Source organism: Manis javanica, chromosome 1 (assembly GCF_040802235.1).
Source record: "Manis javanica isolate MJ-LG chromosome 1, MJ_LKY, whole genome shotgun sequence".
Classification (NCBI taxonomy): Eukaryota; Metazoa; Chordata; class Mammalia; order Pholidota; family Manidae; genus Manis; species Manis javanica.
In genome coordinates, this window is record NC_133156.1 from 75,424,507 (window position 1) to 75,442,915 (window position 18,409).

Consider the following 18,409-nt stretch of genomic DNA (forward strand, 5'->3'; position numbering starts at 1 on the left):
TAAATATGTGAAGAATCTAGGAGAAAGCCTGAATATTCAAGGTTTAAAAAACAGGTTGACAAGGAAAATAGAGAAGGCTGGTCTTGTGAAATTATCTATAGCTAGACACCAGCTAAATATCTTGTTAGTCAACTACTTGATAGAGTTGCTTTGTCATCTATCAGTGGAGAAAGAAAGTTTTCTCCCCGTCTGTGATCTTTCTCCCCAGTGGGAAGAAGGTACAGGCAGAGCTGCTGGTTATCAAGGCAGGGAGGAGAGGCCACTTTCCTTTCTGAATTAACAGTTGACATTTTGGGGCGTGATATTGTGAAGTATCCTGGGAATGGGTCTGGTCTAGAAAGGACAGATTATGGGAGTGAAAAGCAGTAGTCAGTTGAATTTTAAAAGATAAAGTTCTCACAGAGCTTTAGGTAAAAAACATCAGAATGCAGTAGAGAACACATTAAGGATAACTAAATTGGGCCCACAGTACTAGAGGTTGTACCTAAGTACCTAAGCAGCCACAGAAAAACAGCAGTCTTTAATAATAGCTAAAAACTTTATAGAGTGTTTAATAATCACTAAGTTATGTTGGGGAGGTCTTATTTTAGAGTGAGAATATAAGGCATAGCCATATTTATGAATCAATACTAAGAATACTAAGAAATCCTTTCTTCCAACAATCTGAATGCTTTTTAATCTAGTTGTGTTGGTAATTCATTAAAATCAGTCTTCACATATTAGGAAGGAGGATCAGTACTTGAAGGTGTTCTGTTACCACTGAATAGTACGATGATGCTGACTTCTATTTCCACAGCTGTTTAAAAATGTTTTATTTGGATATAGGGGAAAACTTCCTCCTAGAAATGATAGGTGTTTTGTTTTTTAAGGAAGATTGTGTTCAGTTTCTTCCTTAGAGAACTTGAAGAACAAGATAATTGTGAATCCAGGATTGTTTTGGATACATCTTATACTTAACAATTTCTGATTCTGTAAAAGAATCTCTAATTTTTTTCAAAAATATGTAAGGTGATTGAGTCATGAAGGGAAAATGTCAGTGGTACTTCAAATCTAATAGCTTTTAAAGCAGTCTTCGTTGTTTTCTGATTGGAAAAACAAATGAAGGTACATTTTAGAATTGTATAAAGTGCATACAAGGATAAAGATGAATACTAACTGTCCCTAACAGTGAAAACCAGTTAGTGTTGTTGGAGTTCTTCTAGTCTTTTTTTCATATTCACACATAACATTCTTAAAAATTGCAGTCACAGTGTATTTACTGCCTTTTATATCCTGCTTTTTCCATATGCCATGTATCATGGTATTTTCCTATGTCATTAAATGGTGAAAGTTACTTTTAATAGCTACCTAACATTTCATTTTATAGATACAGTAGCATTTCTTTAACCATTCTCCTATTTCTTACATAGTTTCTATATAACAGTAATGTTACGATGAACATCTTTGTATGTAAATCTTTATTTCCATTTCTAACTGTTTCCTTGGGCTAGATTCCTAAGTGTGGAGTTACTAGGTCAGAAGGTAGGAATGCTTTTGTGTTTTTTAACTGTCAGCAGATTGTACCCCCACCCCCTCTCCCCATCACGCCTCCCCACCCAGAAAGCTGCTACTGCTGTTTCAACAGCTGTTTGAAAGTGGGTGGTGTTTCCCCTGGCCAGTACTGAGTACATGCTCTTTAAGTTTCAAAATTAACCATTTGATAATACTTAAAAACTGACATTGTGATTTGCTTGATGGAATCTACATGGGTAAAATAATACAGTATTTTAAGATGTCAAAGTATCATCAGATGTTTTAGTGTCTTTATCTGATACTTCTAGACATGTTAATGCTTTTGAGTTTTTCATTTTTTTATACTATTTCTCTTTCCCAATGTAGTGGGAAGAAATTTTTATTTGAATAATTCATAGACTTTCTTTGAAGTAATTTCTCTATTTCTCTAACATTATATTTTGTTATTTTGCCAGTTCTCTTTATCATCGCTAATTTAGTGCTTTTGAATTTCCACTCTGATCTTTACATGCCTGTCTTCCTTAAAAGAACATTACAAACGTCTCATGAAGCCTAGCAGTATTGATATTTTTTATGAGGCAATGCAATGAATTATTAGCAGGGGATAAAATGTTTTGCTACTCCAGTAGTTTCCTTCTAGAGGGACCAGTGGTGTGTGGTTCTGCCTCCTAGCAGAGTCATATAACTATCTGGAAGATAATCAACAATTTTGTGATATGAATTATCCAAATACAGTCATTAACTTAGTTGTCCACATGTAAATCTTTCCCCTTTCTTTGCCAGCATATCTCTTTCTCTTTAAATGCATAGGTTTGATGGTTTTGCTAATAATAGCCCAAGCATACCATCCTTAAAAATGAATCTTTTTAGTACTATATTTCTTAAGGTCATAAATCAATTCATCTAAGAGACCTGACAAGCCATCTTATTTACATCAGACCTGCCAAATCTCTTAGAGATCAGGAATACAGTTTCTAATTTAGCTCTTGAAGGACTGTGCATATCAATACACATAAAATCAGAAATAGCAAGTAAAATGACCTAAGAAAATTGAATAGAAATAAATTTTATGAAATGGACCCTACCTCAGAATGTATTTTCAGGGTAGATGTTTGGAAAGAAATCTATAAAAATTAAAATATAGGCTTTGTCCATTTTTAGGGCTACCTATAGCTATGACAAACACAAAAAGCAACAAATTCAAAAATATTATTTGCATTCATGATGATTGAATGCTTTAAAGTCACAAAGTTGTGTTTCCCATGAGAACCCTTAATTCTATTTTCTTTGTTTCTTTGTTGTGCTGTAGCTAGTTTCTGTGGCTCCCTGGGGCTCTGAAGGCGGCGGGTTTTTTTTATGGATAGGGCACTTGGGAAGTACTGTTTGCTACCCTTCTAGAGTAGCAGCGGGCTTCTATACGTTTTCAGCCTTCCACAGACTCCTGTTGTGGCTGATTCGTTCTTGTACCTTACCTCTCTGTACTTTGAGTTTGGAACAGTTAGAACTACTGCTAGTCTTTTTGGTTGTTTGTTTTCCCAAATAGCTTCTTTGGCTTCTGTTTAAGCTAGTGTTTAAGTTTTGACCTTGAGGTTTCTAGCCCCTTTTGTAAATACCACGAGTTCACAATATTATCAACCTTTGCTTATCCATAGGGCACTTATTACCAGTCCTTTACCATTTGAAAATTAGTTTAAAAAGGAAACACATCATTATGCTAAGGAAGATCTATGTGTGCTTGACTCAAACAGGCCAAAATCAGAGTGGAAGCACCCCCATATTGTCTTCACATCATCAGAGCAAAGATTTTGGAGCACATACTATGTGCTAGACATTGTGCCAAGCACTGTAGATTGGTTATCTCTAAAAACTTCACAATAATCACATGAGGTGAACAATATCATTATCCACATTCTGCTGCTAAGGAAACAGGATTAATGAGGTTAAGTTATTTGCCCAAGGTAGCACACACTGCAGATTGAAGAGCCAGAGTTGGAAACTGTCAGTTTGCTCCGAAGTCCAAATAATCTTGCATACTAGATGTGATCTGTTAGCCCAGCTCCCATTGAATCTGTGAAAAAGAGAACTTCTCAACCGTTCTTAAACCACTGAGGGAGACCCAACTTAGAACTGGAAATATAAAGAGGTCCAACACTAAAGAAGGCATTTTTAATAGAGAGAGAAGATGGCAACAGGACACCATTTTCTATCTTTGGTATCCTTTCAAATATTTGGCACTAATTCCCACCAAAAAATGGCACATAAGGGTTCATATTTTATACATACTCTTTTGTTATTGTCATTTAAGATGTGACTAAAATTTAACAAAAGTATAGCCCCCAGCTATTGTATATGTTGGTACTATTTCTCTTTCCTTGGCGTGGAGCCTTGTTTTTGTGTCTTTGGTCCCCAGCCCCTGGGGATTCTGTGATGCTGACACAGTGGCCCCCTCAAGCAGCCCCAGTCTCTCGTCATCCCTTTCCCAAACCAGAGTAGTTCTGAATTTATTTGTATTACATGGTGGGTTTCCCCATAAGATTTATTTTGCAAAAAACATTCTATAACTTCAAAAAAGGAAAGTTTGAATATTACTGATGTTAAAAAACAGAGAAGAGTTGAATATACTTCCAAATTAATAGGGAATTATTCTTTAGAATTAAATATCATTTGTTATTGAACTTAAAAGTTTTCATGGGAACACTCTGGTTGGGGTAAAACCATATGTTTTGTAAAATTAGGACCCAGGCCACTTTTAGCAACTTATGTTAATCTTGAAGATCCACATGTGTCAAGCACCATTCTCTTCCCTAGATTTATACAACTGTTGCTAACTGCCATGCACGAATTCTGGTCCCTCCCATGTTTCTCCAGCAGCTCCTCCTCATAATGCAAAAAGAGCTTTCCTCAAAAATCCAGGAGAGCAAGAAGGAGAGAAGATTGGCAATGAAGTTGGAAATTGATGATCATATTTTAGGTGGTTTTTTTTCCTCATAGAATCATGTTTGGTCTTTGTTTCTGAGAAGCAAATCATTTTTTTAAAATAAAATTCTGCTTTGCACTTGACCAAGAGAATTACTAAATCTAAAATTACTTAGTGTGGTCTCTTTAAGTCCTTTAAAATGCAAGTGGCTTTAATTTTGGATCATATTTTCAAATGGAATACTGAGGCCAGAGTATTCTGTGAGTATTTTAATAATGGTAAAGGCAACTTTAAAAACAGAAATATATGTAATATAAATTGAAGTTCCACAAACCTAGACAGCCACTTGGCCTAGGTTTTGGGGCTAAACATTGCACAAGAGAGGTCAGAAACTGTCTCATCTTGATGTTTGTACCACACAGAAGGCATCTATGTGGGATTTATTTTTGCCCACTCTGGGGAGCCCTGGTTTTCCACAGACTCTTACGTGATCTATTTCAGATACATCTCTAATTTTTTAGTATCCCTGGTATAAGGCTTCTTCTGAGTGAATTTAATCTAGTCCCAAGTTTCTTCAGATGAATCAACAAAGATTTATTACATATCTACTCTGTTCCAAAAATGCATGAAATTAAGACCATGGTCCTTGCCCCCAAAAAACTCATGGTCTGATGGGAAGACACAAACACAAGTATTAGTGTGCAGTGTAGTGATGGTGGCAGTAGAAGGGAGCCCAGGAGGCTGTAGGGACCCCAGAAAAGGGGCTTCTAAACCCACCTCACTGGGGAAGGAAAGACTCCCTGAGTAAGAGGCTCCTGAGCTGAGTCTTAAATAAAGGATAAGGTAGTACAAGCCAAGACAAGAAGTGGAGACATCAAACACAAGCGGAGAGTGAGGCCGAGGCCAAGTCTACTAGGAAGGAACTTTGTATATACAATGGACAAGTAGCAGGGAGCCATGAAGAAATAAATGATATTTGGGACTGACATGTCAGATTGGCTTTTTATGAAACTAGTTTTGGCAGTTGAATGATTAGAGGATGGTAATCAGAATGGACATAAGTGGAGGCCAAAAGACAAGTTGTCCAAGCAAAAGGTGATCCTGAGCCAAAGCAGAGGAGGGAAATGAGGACTTATATTTGAGAGATTATTGAAGAAACAAAATCAGTAAGCCAAGTGATGATCTGGAGGTTGAGGCAGGATGGTGTGAGCGAGAGGAGTCAAGGTTGACACCCCAAGGTGCCAGTCACCTCAGTGACTAGATAAATGGTTGTTTGTTTACTGAAAGATAATACAATGGGGGAGGCTAGGCAGACTTAGGAACAGGGTGAGAATTATTTCCTATATAAGCATTGGTTCTGTGGAACATATTTAAATTTTGGAAGGGACTGGTTAATAAAATCAAAATGAAAAGCAGTTTTATGATTTAAAAGATAAGGAATTCAATGGGAGGTTTTAGTTTTTGCTGCCAAATAAAGACTTATGGATTAACCTAGCCATGAAGGTTTGAACAGACTTCTCAGTGACTCTCTCACTTTTCTTCTAAGAGCTACACTGGCATTTAGCTCAATTTTGCAGTCCTTTTTAAGTACAAATTTTCTATTCACTCATGCCCTATAGTCTATATACATTTTCCCTGATACAGTATCTCTGCTATCTGCCATTTGCATCTTGCTGCTGCCAATAACTGTCATACCCCCTTTTTTCCTGGAAACACCAACCAGCTACACCCAGCCACCTGGTCTCTTCTAAATAATTTTTAGCCATGAAGCTACAAAATGAGTCATAACAAACTCACTTTGAAGCCCCTTTTTAGCTCGTGAAACCAGCACTGGTCAGTTGTATTTTAGTGCACTTAGCTAGTACAGATTCAGTTACATTAAGATATCATATCTAAGATACTGTGTTTGTACATGTGAATGTGTACACACGCACTTGCACACCAACTCAAACAACTCCATTCTACTTGGGGAAAATGCCTTGGTGTCATCCTTGATCTCTCTCTTCATTTATTTCCTCACATGCGGTATGTCTAGGAACCCTGCCACCTCTGCCTGCAAAATACATCCTGAATCCCTTCACTTCTCCTCATCTCCTGGCCCAAGCCACCACTGTCTCTCTCCTGTATTTCTACAGGGATCTTTGTCAGCTGAAACCTAGGACAGTGCCTGGCATAGTAGGCACTCAGGTAGTTGTAAAATAAATGAATTAAGTGAAAAACTCAATCAGTGTATTCTTACTGGACACACCAACATTTAGAAGGAAGTTTCATATTAGGAGAAACCATAGTAAGAGAGCCAAGAACTGCTCAAGGCCGTTTTTGTTTGTTTGTTTCAGTTGTATAGCAAAACACACCTGTATCTGACTTTTAAAAATTAGCACTGTACTTCCATAGATGTTATTGCTTACTTGTAACCAATTAAAATTAGTTTTGAAATGTTGCCACCAGTGATATTTTCCCCAAAATGGCCACAAATTTTAAAGAATTCTTAGGGGATGAGAATGTAATACTCAGGAATGATTTTTTTAAATAAGACTATGCTCCACAGAAATAGCAAACCAAGAAAGCTTAGAGTTGGTTGATTCTACCCCTTCATCAAGAACTTTTTAAGAAATTTTAATACTGCATCAAAAAAGCTATATGAAGAATAATAGGGAAAGCTATTCTACTTTACTTTTTTCTTTAATATACACCTTGCTAAAAAAGAAGAGTGGAAAGAAATAAATGGGCTTATTTTGTCTTGAATTATTCATATTAATTGCTGCATGGCCTGAATTTTTTGGTAATTGCCAATATGTCTCTTTGTGCCAGTTAAATTTAGCATTTTTCTCTACTCTCCTCAGTGAAGTATCTATCATGTAGAAATTTCAGATGTTTCTATTATGTGTAGGATTCTTTCTACTCTGCCATTAATTGTCAGTAGGAATATTTAGCTCTTATTGATTTCCCTAATAAACTTTTCTACTGCCTGTGAAAAATATCCTCGCCTTCTTACTCCCCTACATCCACCTCAGCATTGGTTTCCACATCTGGGCTGATCAAAGAGGCCTTTTTTTCCTTCCCTGAACCCATAATGTTAGACCTAAAGTCATAACTGAAGCTCTAGTTTGAAAAATAGGACTTGTGGCTTTCAGGTTGAGGTTTCCATTTTCGGTTCTGATTCTAGATTGTTTATTCTTTCTCTAAACTCTGGAACCTAAACAGTACATGCAAATGTATTTCTCTAGCTAAACTGAATTTTCTAGATTATTAGGAAATCACAGAATTATTAGATTTGAGAACAGAGAATTCTAATTAATCGTTTCTAGCAATTTTTATATCCAAGCTAAGATACATAGTTTATATACAGTAAAATAACAGGTGTATTAATCAAATAGTATTAAGAAGCAGGCTGGCCTCCTGAGATACTGGAAGAATGGAGGAGGTAGAGTCTGAAGTCATATGAATTGGGAAAGTACTATTTAGTATGAAAGGACCTACAGCAAAGAAAGTCATTTGTTTAGCCTGGCATTTCCCAAATTTATTTGAGGATAGCTCTTTTTCATATAAGGAAGCTTTTCGACATGCTTTGGAAATATTGGTGGAAAGAAAAGAGATTTCGGGTCTAGTCCTGACTCAGGCATTAATCAATATTTTCATTCATTCAGTGAACATGTATGGAGTGACTTCTTTGTGCCACACACTATTCAAGATGCTGGCTATAAATTCAGGGAACAAACCAGACAAAAGCCTCTGTCCTTCCAAGGAGTATATTCAAGTCAGGTGAGAAAGACAATAAACATATCTGTAAGTAGTGCTGATACTAAGTGTTTTAGACAAACATGGAGCCAGGTCAGGGGGTCAGGAGTACAGGGATTGCATTTAGCATCATAAACTTGAGCAAGTCACTGAACCTCTGTTCCTAATCTATAAAATGAACAAATTCAACTAGATGATCTCAAAGTTCCCGCCAGCAATATGGGTCTGCTTTAAGGACCAAGAGTTGGATCAAACTGTGGTACTGCTTGGTCATGAACATCACATTGGAAGTTTACCCATCTGAGCAGAAAAGGTTGGATATTAAAACTCATAAAGTTACTATCAAAGATAGTAAATTTCCATCATTTGTAATACCCATGAAAGAACAAAGCATTTGTTTTAAATAAATGGAAAAAAAACCTGTGGCCCTATTTTTAATCCATTGTATATGTACCCCAATCAAATGTTGAGTAGAAAGTAGACTTAAGGTCAAGAAATTGCAGTAAAGGTGCCAATGATTTTCAACAGATGTTAGCACACCTGTATGAGAAGTTGGTAGCAATGTGCTCATTGTATGCTTCTGCCGTGTATCCTTAGGTAAATAGGAAGATGTTGAAATGACCTTTCAGACGGTATACCATTGCCACATGCCTGAGCTTGTATCTCAGAATAATTAGAAGCTTTGACTTACACATCTTAGGGTATAGTGTTGATGTCAATTACAAATGTTTGAGAGTTTCCTGAAATTTGGGAGGATGTTGTGGATTGTGTTCCTAAGCCTTTGATTTTCAGTCTCTCATTTTTGGAATCAAAATCAAGATCTACTTATCAAGTTTCCTAAACACAGTGGTATATTTTTACATTCTTTATCTTGAATAAGAAACTATTTGCAATCATAGTCCTTGATACTTTGTAAATAATATTTCATTCTTAAGGCATTTAGCTAAAATTTTCAAATATACCGTGGATCCCTAAATGTAAAGGTACTCCCACTGACTTGTGGGAAAATTTTATAATTGAAATTAAGAAGTTTCTATCACACAAAGAGCTGCTCTTCCAGTATTTTTTCTAAATCTAACCTCAGAGTTTCTTTTCCCATGGTGGTTAGCTCAGTCCTCAGAAGCTGACCCTAGGCCTACCAGTAATTGTCATTTCATTTTCATCTCCCCCTCTTCATATTCCATAAATGCAAAGGCCAATTTATAAGAAAATGCTTCATATTCATTCCAAAAGAAAGGACTATCTCCTATTTCACTATCTAGACAAGTAGTGGAATAGGTTCCTCTATGTCAAAGTGTGTGATGAGTATCTGTAAATTCTCTGAAACAGCTCTAGGTTAGACAAGGTCTCAGAAACTACCTTAGCTATGGTCTTCAACCATCTGACAAGCTCAGGTCCATCTAAGGTCCGTGAGGACCATTAGGTTAGGTTCTGAAGTTCCCACTCCCCCAACCCCTGCCTACCCTAATTGTCATGCATAACATGCTCTTTCCATTAAGTCTCTTGCTTTACTGCCTATGGGGCCAAACTGTTATGCAAACTTAACCAGATAAACATAAGTGTTCCTTGTACATCCATTTTATTCTTAGGAGCATATTTACATATTGGTATAAATAAAATTTGTAACTAATTTGTAACATCGTCCTCAGGAAATTAGATATGCTAAATCTATATACCATGTAATTTAAGCTTTTGAAATTTTAAAGGTAGAAAGATTGCTTGGCAACGTCTTGCTCTCTCATCTTTTACAGGAAAAGCCTGAGATTAGGTCAGGCTGTACCCATCTGCGCAGCTGCTGCTCTGTACCACTGGGGAAGGTGATGTAGAAACTCAGAATTACATGTTCCCTCATTATTCCTAAACCTCCAGCCCCCACTGCAGCTCCAAAGCTGGAAGAAATACCATGATATGCATCAAGATTCACCCCTGGGTCCTAAAATGAACATGATTTGCCCTAATGCCCCTCCTGCCCCCATCTGCACACTATTCACAAACACACACCCACAGAGTGGGTCAGTGGATAGGAGAGATTGTTGAGAAGTCGTGCTGTCATTCTGCATCATACTACCTTTCTTCCAAAGAATTGAGGACAGCGCTTGCTTGTCACTGTTAGTTAGCAGCCTGGAAAACCTTATGGACCTGTATGGTGTGTATAGGAATAGGGGAGGAATGGAGGGGATTATGAACACTCTCCAGAAAAGTACTACTCTGTTTGTTCGTTGTTGTTCTTTAAGTTGAAAACTGTACCAATTTTTTCTAATTGTTATTGCCAATGAGGCTTTGGAACTTACTAGGGGAATAGAATTCTCAGAAACTGTCACTGCAAAGATCTACTTTCTTTATCCTGAAATGATCCTTTCTCATTTTGAGAGGTTATTCTTAGTAAATTAATATTTCTTCAAGACCTCCTTTATTTTTTAATTGATATCTAGAGTAGGCATTCCACAGGAGTACTTTTTTTAACTGCTATTAAGCCATATTTTTATTTGGTGGCTTTCTGATACTTAGGAAAAAGTGCACAACTTAATTTGCATTAGACACTTAACCTTCACTTGCTTTCTGGCCTCATACAGTTTAGCTCTGCCTCAGTTGTGCTTCCTTGCCCTTAGGTGTCTTCTGGTTGGAAGCTACAGAACTGGGATAAGTATTTCAAATGAGTTCAAATGGCTTTCATTTGATATAAAATGGGTACTTTTATTTCTCTAAAGATACCATGTTTCCCTTCACATCTTCATTAATTTTCAGAAGTCAGTGAAGTCAGAATTCTGACTTCTTTTCTAAGGGATTGACCTACTTCTATTTCTAATCTGTAGTTTTTCAAACTTGCCCCTATTGCTATTTTAGACTGGGTAATTCTTCCTTGTAGAGGCTGCCGTGTGTGGTGCAGAGTGTTGGACAATCTCTGTAGCCTCCGAGAAGCCAACAGCGCCCTCCCAGACCAAATCCCCTGGAGGGCAAAACTGCCCCTTTGTTGAGAACTGCTGTGTTAATCTTTGTGTAACACATGCAGTGAGTATACAGCATGAGTGGTGTATGCTTTTTTTTTAATTTTGTTGCTCTTGAATCTGTTTCCTGTTCTGTTCATGATCATATTTTTTAAGTGACTAGCTTTTTTTTTCTTTTCAAGAGATTTTTAAAAAAGGAAAATATGAAAGCCTTCTGTGCCCCTGTCGGGCCAGATCCTAATGCTCTGAGGGGTATGCACAGTAATCAGTTCATACAGGATGTTTTTATTATTGAACCCTCCAGATTTACAAAAGATGGGGGGGGGTGTATGTGTGTGTGAGTATATTAAAAATGGAAAAATGTATGGGAAGATAATTTTTCACCTTAAAAAGTGTAAGTATTACTAAAGAATCACAATTTGGAGGATAAGAAAGGAAAACTCTACATTTAAATTAAATAAATAGCTTGATAAGAGCTTTCCTGAAATGCTCTTTTGGTAGATGTCTGAGCTTAAGGACTCTAGTAATTAAAAGTTTTTGGTGAAAGAATACTGAACATTTATAGAATTTGAGTACAAACTCTAGTTACTCTTGAAAAATAAAAAATAATCTATATGATTTTAGTTTTTAAAAATGTAATTTAGAATCTTCCAAAAGGGACAGTCTTCCATATTCTGCTAGGCTAAGTGCTTCTGCATTCCCAGACCTGAGCTACACAGGAAGGAACACCTCAGGCCCAAACTGAAGCCAGAGACTGGCCTGGAGATGAGCCTAAAACCATTATGAACATCTCCCCAACCAGGTTCTGCAGATCTGCATGGAGGATTGAGGGAGAAGGTGATTGGAAGTTAAGTGAGTCGTGGCTGGGGAAGGGGTTTCATTCAAGTGTTCATATCTTCATTACCTATCCACCTCCTTTCCTAGGCCTTAAGGCTACAGTGTACATACTTTATGGACAAAGCCCTGCTATTCTTAGAAAATAAAAAGCAGACATCAGTGAGCGCTGTGAGTGCCATGACACCCACCTGCAGACGCTCCTGTGTGTCTCACGTGAGCATTTCTCTGGCTCCTGCTCTCCTCTACCTGTACAGGAATACGAAGTAAAACATGCCATTTTATTTCACCAGTGTGTGTGCCAACTAGTCATTCAGCTTGCACACCCAATAAGACAGCCTGATGAGTACTTACGAGTAAATTAAGACTGTTCACAAAGTTCCAGCATTTTAAAACTAGGGGAGATTTGGGGAAATAAAGTAACTTTGAGGCCCAAAAAAGATATGATTTATAGAGTAGGTATTAAATGTAGAAGCTTGTTATTTTTGCAGTTTGAAGTAGTTTAAACTAGGGAGTCAAGAGATTGTTTAAATTCATGGATGATGGAGGCTCTATAGAGTATTACCTACACATTTCTAACCTATATTACTCAACCTCTTTGGTGAAATTTGGCCTTTCAATTACAGTCTTATTAATCTAACAGCCAGCTCTGAGTCTTAACCTTTCACCAATGGAAAGGTCAGATTTAGTAGTGAAGGATAAGAATTAGACAACACTGTCCTGCATCCCAACTTGTCTACTCAATTGCTAAGACTCTGTGTGTTGGGGGGCAGGAGAGCAAGAGGTCATGTTTTACATTCTGCCAGTGAACATTTTTTATAATTATCACCTAATACCATGGTAGCCCCTATAGATGCAAGGGAAGAAAGGTCCTGGGAGCAAGGACAGGTAGAGCAGTTGAAAGACAGTGCAAAGTTGCCAATTCATTTGTTCACAAGTGTATATTGAATTCCTACCATGTGCCAGGAAAATGCACCCAGTACCGGGACTTGGTCATCTAGAGCAGACCTGACCCTTCACTTATGGGACTTGCCATCTAGTGGAGAAACTAGACCTTGAGCAAGAACATAAAAAAGCATGTGTGTGTTCCACAGTGTTGCCTGGGACTCAGCTTTGGAGAATCCTGCAGAATCATCTCTGTAGGCTGCTAACCCTGTTCTATAAACACATGAGAATAAGGGAATTATAGGGCATGAAGAAACTGATGCATTTTTGTGCAAATGTAATTATGGTATCCACCTTATTCTCATAGTTATTCTTCAAAAATAATACTGAAGCAAGAAGTAAAATGAAATGTGTATATTATAAGAGCAAAAGATTGGGATATGGATTCTAAGAGACCATTTAAATATCTGAAGTTCTTAAGTAGGGGTTCCTGTCAGCCAAAGACAAGCTGCGTAGCTCTAATAACTTCTCCACGTGAACTGTAATTTGCTAGTTTAAAATGAAGAGGTTCCTCTTTTAAACTAATTACTGAGCAGAAGTGATCACTGACATAAGAGTAGAAATGAAAATAAGAATGTGGTGGTGAGTTATGGGCATGCTCACCAGATTCCTTGAATGATTTGGTAATTTAAATGTTGTAACTTTAATTTCTCAGGAAGGCTTGGGTATAAAATGAACGCCATTTGAAAAACAGTAATTCAGTCATCAGATTATTCTGTGGCAAATTTATAATTTGAAGTATCTCTCTCCTTTTAGCTTGTCAAAATTCCCAAAAATGATCCCCCCAATGGTGTGCATACCTTTAACTTCTATTTGTCAAATGTGGGTAAAGACAACCCTCAGGGCAGCTTTGACTGCATCCAGCAAACATTGTCCAGGTAAGTACCTTTCAAGGTATGCTGAAGGGAAAATAATTTTTCTTTGTTTTTTTTGATTAAACAATAAAATACATAATAGTCATGCCATAAACATTTGTTGAATTGCAAGGCTCATTTATTTGAGAAATATTAAGTACCTACTATGTGTTAGAAATTATGTTTTTCACTGGAATATAATCATAAAAATTTTAAGATTCTTGTCCTCAAGTTTTTACCCATAAAACATGGTTAGTTTGTTTTAATTAAAAACAGGTTAAGGACTTTTAAAAAATTTTTACTCACTGCATCTGAATAAGAGTACCTTATAGTACAGGCAAGGCTCACATTCAAGGTTAAAGGAGGAAATATATACATACACACACACACACACACACACACACACACACATCCATACATACATGCATATACATATATATAAATTGTATAGACCTTTACTTCTTCCCTAAGCAAGCCTTGTTTTAAGATAGATTTTTTAAAATCTTTATTCTGCAGCAAAATGGAAACCAGAAATTATCCCAGTGTGGCACTTCTGATTAAAAAAAAAAAAAAAAGAAAGTCAGGGGAAGGAAGACAAGAATACACACCCACATCCCAGGGTTCCATAGAACCCTTATCTACTTAGGTCCTCTGTAAACAATGAGCTGCTTGTTTCACTCTTGTTTGCTGTGGTTGTTTCTGATTAAAGAATGGACCCCTTGAGTAGGGGGAGTTTGTTCTCCTATGGATAAAAACAGGGCCTTAGAGCCCCCAGCCTCCAAGAGACATTGACATTGGCCCAAAGTGCCCTGGGCTGTTCATCCTTCTCTCTCATCTCTGCAGTACTTGAAACTGTGTAAGCGCTTGCTCTGAGAGTAGGAGGAAAGGAAAGTTGTGTTTCAAGTGGGCAGGGAGACAGAGATACAAAAGAAGATGCTTCATTGAAAGAGTTCTAAGTTTCTCCTCTCACTTAAGTTGTCAAATAACTTTTTGTTTTATCTTAGTCTGCCATTTTCCCTGAGTATATGTTAATTCTGCCCAAACATATTTTTTGGTATAAATTTTGTGTTACAGATATATATAGACTTCTCTGCACGGTCCACTATGATAGCCATACATGTGGCTGTTTACATTTTAATTTATAAAAATTAAATATTTAGTTTTACTCACACTAACCACATATTACAGGCTCAATAGCCACATGGCTCGTGGTTATCTTAGTGGACAGCACAAATATAAAACATTATCACAATTGCAGAAAGTTCCATGGGACAGCATTACAACAGATTGTAGAATCACCAAGTATAAGGGTCCTAGGTGATTGTGTAGTTCAGCCCCTTTATTTCACAGGTGACTTATCCGCAGTTACATAGCTGGTCAGTGACAGGGCTGAATGACAACTGAGCGAGCTCCTAACCCCTGCCCCAGTGTTCTTTATCTACCACAGAGCCCACTGATTTCTAATTGTGGTGCTGTCACCTGTAATGCTTGTCTGTAGAAAACTGTTTATTATAGAGAGAACATTTTGACATCAAAGTGAACTGTGTCCCATTAGGAATTTTATTGAAGAACTTAATCTCCTCAAAACTAGTCATATCATCATAGGTAATATGGTCTCTCCTTTACATCTCAAATACTGTGTTCATTTCCACGTTGCTTGTTTGGAGAAGGAATTAAGGTCACTTACAAAACTGTACTTGATACAACAAGAGAAAAAAACAATTACTGTCAGAAATTGGATCAAATGCATTCATATGATCCAAGGTGCTTTATAAAATGGTGTTTGTTGTATGGCTGTAAATTGAAATTTGCCACTATAAAAACAAAAGCACTCAAGCTTTCAGCTCTCAACCTAGCAAGCAAACCTCTTTATAATCTGGCTCCACCTTTTTCATTCAATTGAATTTTTATTTTTCCCACAGATCTTGTCTCTGTAGACTTGTTCAGGGTCCTCAAAGGCAGGAGCTTTCATATACCCTTTTTCTAGATCATGCTGGCTATGCTTAAACTAAATGCTCAATTAAACAGATGTTCTAAAAATACATATTAACTAGTCTCTTTTCTTATCGTTCTTTTTAAAATCTTGAATCTGACTTTTCTCATATGTAAAATGGAGGGAATCCCAAAGTCAAAATACCTTTCAAAAATTCCTTATATCTGCCCATTCACAGGCCTAGGGAAAATACTTAGTTTGGTGTATGCAGCTCTACACTAAGACACGTTCAAGTGTGGGAAATAGTGAGCTAAACTAGAAAAAGGCCGATGGAATGATTGCTTGCATGTCGAAAATTTCAAAGGTACTTCATCCTAGAGAGTACTTTCTTGCCTGCAGGGTTTAGCTCTATTTTGTTTGCATGTAAAGATCTGTTTCTTAACCTTGAATGGTTTAAGCTGCAACTTCATTGTGCTTGACAATAGGTTCAGTTTATTCTGTGTAAATTATTTAGGGGAAGATGTTGAAATTCAAACCTTCTGCCACCAGACCTTCTTACTGCAGTTTTTACTGCACCCTTTTCTTCCCACTCTACCTCCTCCACCCAGCTTCCTCTGAAGGTAAAACCCTCTTCCCTCCTTCCTTCCTTTCCTCCTTCCCTTCTTTCCACTGATTTTTCAGCATTCATACATACTCAAATCTCTTTATTTTCTTTAAAAAAGAAAATAAAAACAACAACCTCCCTTGCACTCACTTCTGGACCCGAAGTTTGACTTCAGTCCCCCTCATTCAGTCCCCATTATTCCATTGAAATCATGCTCCTCCAAGGGGGCCTTGGTCTCCTTGCCCCTGAATCCAGTAGACACTTCTTGGTTCCTTATTATTCTGGGCTTGTTGCCAGCATTTCACTCTGTTACCACTCTCTGATTCTTGAAGCATTCTATTCCCATGGCTTCCATGACACACCATTCTTTGATTTTTTTTTTTTTTATCTCTTTGGCTGTATCTTTTCAGTCTCCTGTGGTCTTTTCTTCATCTTCCTGTTGCTTATTTTAAATACTACTGTTCCTCCTGAGATCTCCTTATTTCTTCAAATCACCATGGCCAACACTGAACTCATTTTCTCTTTTTCAGCCCTACCCCAGTATCTTAATAAATGGCAGTTCCATGCACCCAGTAACCTGGACATGATCTTTAACTGCTCCCTCTCTTTGTCCTCTCTCACTACAGGTAATCAGTGACCAATCCTGTAAATTCTGCCTCCTCATTATCTCTGGAATCTGTTTGCTCTTTATCTTAATGTAAAGATGTATTTTTTGACCTTGAATGGTATAAGCTGCAACTTCATTGTAACTGTCAATAGGTTCAGTTTATTCTCACCATGTAAATTAGTAATAAATCACTTTGTAATTTACACTTCTTGCCTACAAGAAGTACCCTCCTTCAGTACCTTCCTAACTGGTATCCTGCTTTCACTCCTGTGCCCCCTTCCTCCCAATCTGTTCTTCATCCAGATTGATCTTTCTACAGTACCAATGAAATATTTTCTCTCCCCTGATTTCATTCAGCTTCTGTTATCCTTGGGATAAAGTCCAAAGTCCATACCATGATCTCCAAAGACCTGTGTGAGGTACTTCTCATGCCCTCTTCAGCCTTATCTATAATTGTCCTTTCCAACTGTCTTTAGGCAAGGTGAAAACCTCACTCTTGCTCCCCCTGGGCCTGCACAGGTTGGTGATCCTCCTAGAACACTTCCATTCGCCCCCCTTGTCTGGTCATCCCTCTAGATCAGCTCAAGCATCACTTCCTCTAGGAGGCTTTTGAATCACCCACAAACCCAGGTGAAGTACCTTCCTGGGGATGTCCTGCCCTGTGGCATTTGCCATACTGTGTCATAATTTCCAGTTTGCTCATCTTTGTCACCCATGAGACAGAGCTCCTCAAAGGGGGACCACACCTCTGGTACTCCTTGTCACAGCCTGTGTACCTCTTGCATTGCCTGGTGTGCAGTCCCTGTCCAGTAAATATGAGATGAATGAACTCATTTTTTTAAAAATAGCACTTGTATAATTATTAGCAATTTACAAGAATGTTATCAACACTCATTTTGTTAGCATTATAACAAAGCTACGTACCATTAAGTTTGGAAATAGAGTATCAGAGACGTAGTGACATTTTCACAACTTCTATTTCCCAGTCTGTTTTAAGGCCATAACTTCTTTTTAAAATGCCAGTATAACTATTACCATGATCCCCTAATATTTACAAACTTTGAAATGGAGCCATCTTCCTGGCCAATGTTTATATTTCTGATTGTTTAAATAAGTTTTTTTTAATATTTCTGCAAAAATCTATTGTCCGGTGTTTTCTTGAGTATTTGCTATATAAATAGGTCATCTTATATAGAGATTAATCAAAATGATAACTATAAAGTCTACAGTTTTTCAGAACCTCTAATGTTTGGCAATGTTTTAGCCTTAAAGTTATTATCTTACTAAAAATAAAAATCATGATGGGCCTGTTTCATCTAGTCAGTTCTAAAGCATGCATATTATGGCATATTATGGTTACACTAACAATAAATCTTTTAACATTTCTCATATCAGTAATAGATAATTCTTTAAACAATGAAAGTAGAACGACAGTGCCTATCAAGACTGGCTTTCACTCCAAATACTGATTTTTTTTTTTGTATTTCATGAATTTGGTCTCAGAGCTCATTTCACCCCAT

At 37.3% G+C, this 18,409-nt stretch overlaps 1 protein-coding gene across 1 annotated transcript in view; it reads left to right on the forward strand.

Annotated features, from left to right (window-relative positions):
- ELL2 (elongation factor for RNA polymerase II 2) overlaps positions 1 to 18,409 on the forward strand; it is a 67,682-nt gene that overhangs the window by 24,333 nt on the left and 24,940 nt on the right. The window contains exon 3 of the mRNA XM_037012164.2: positions 13,648 to 13,769. Coding sequence (XP_036868059.2) covers positions 13,648 to 13,769 — 122 coding nt within the window. The remainder of the gene's footprint in view (positions 1 to 13,647; positions 13,770 to 18,409) is intronic.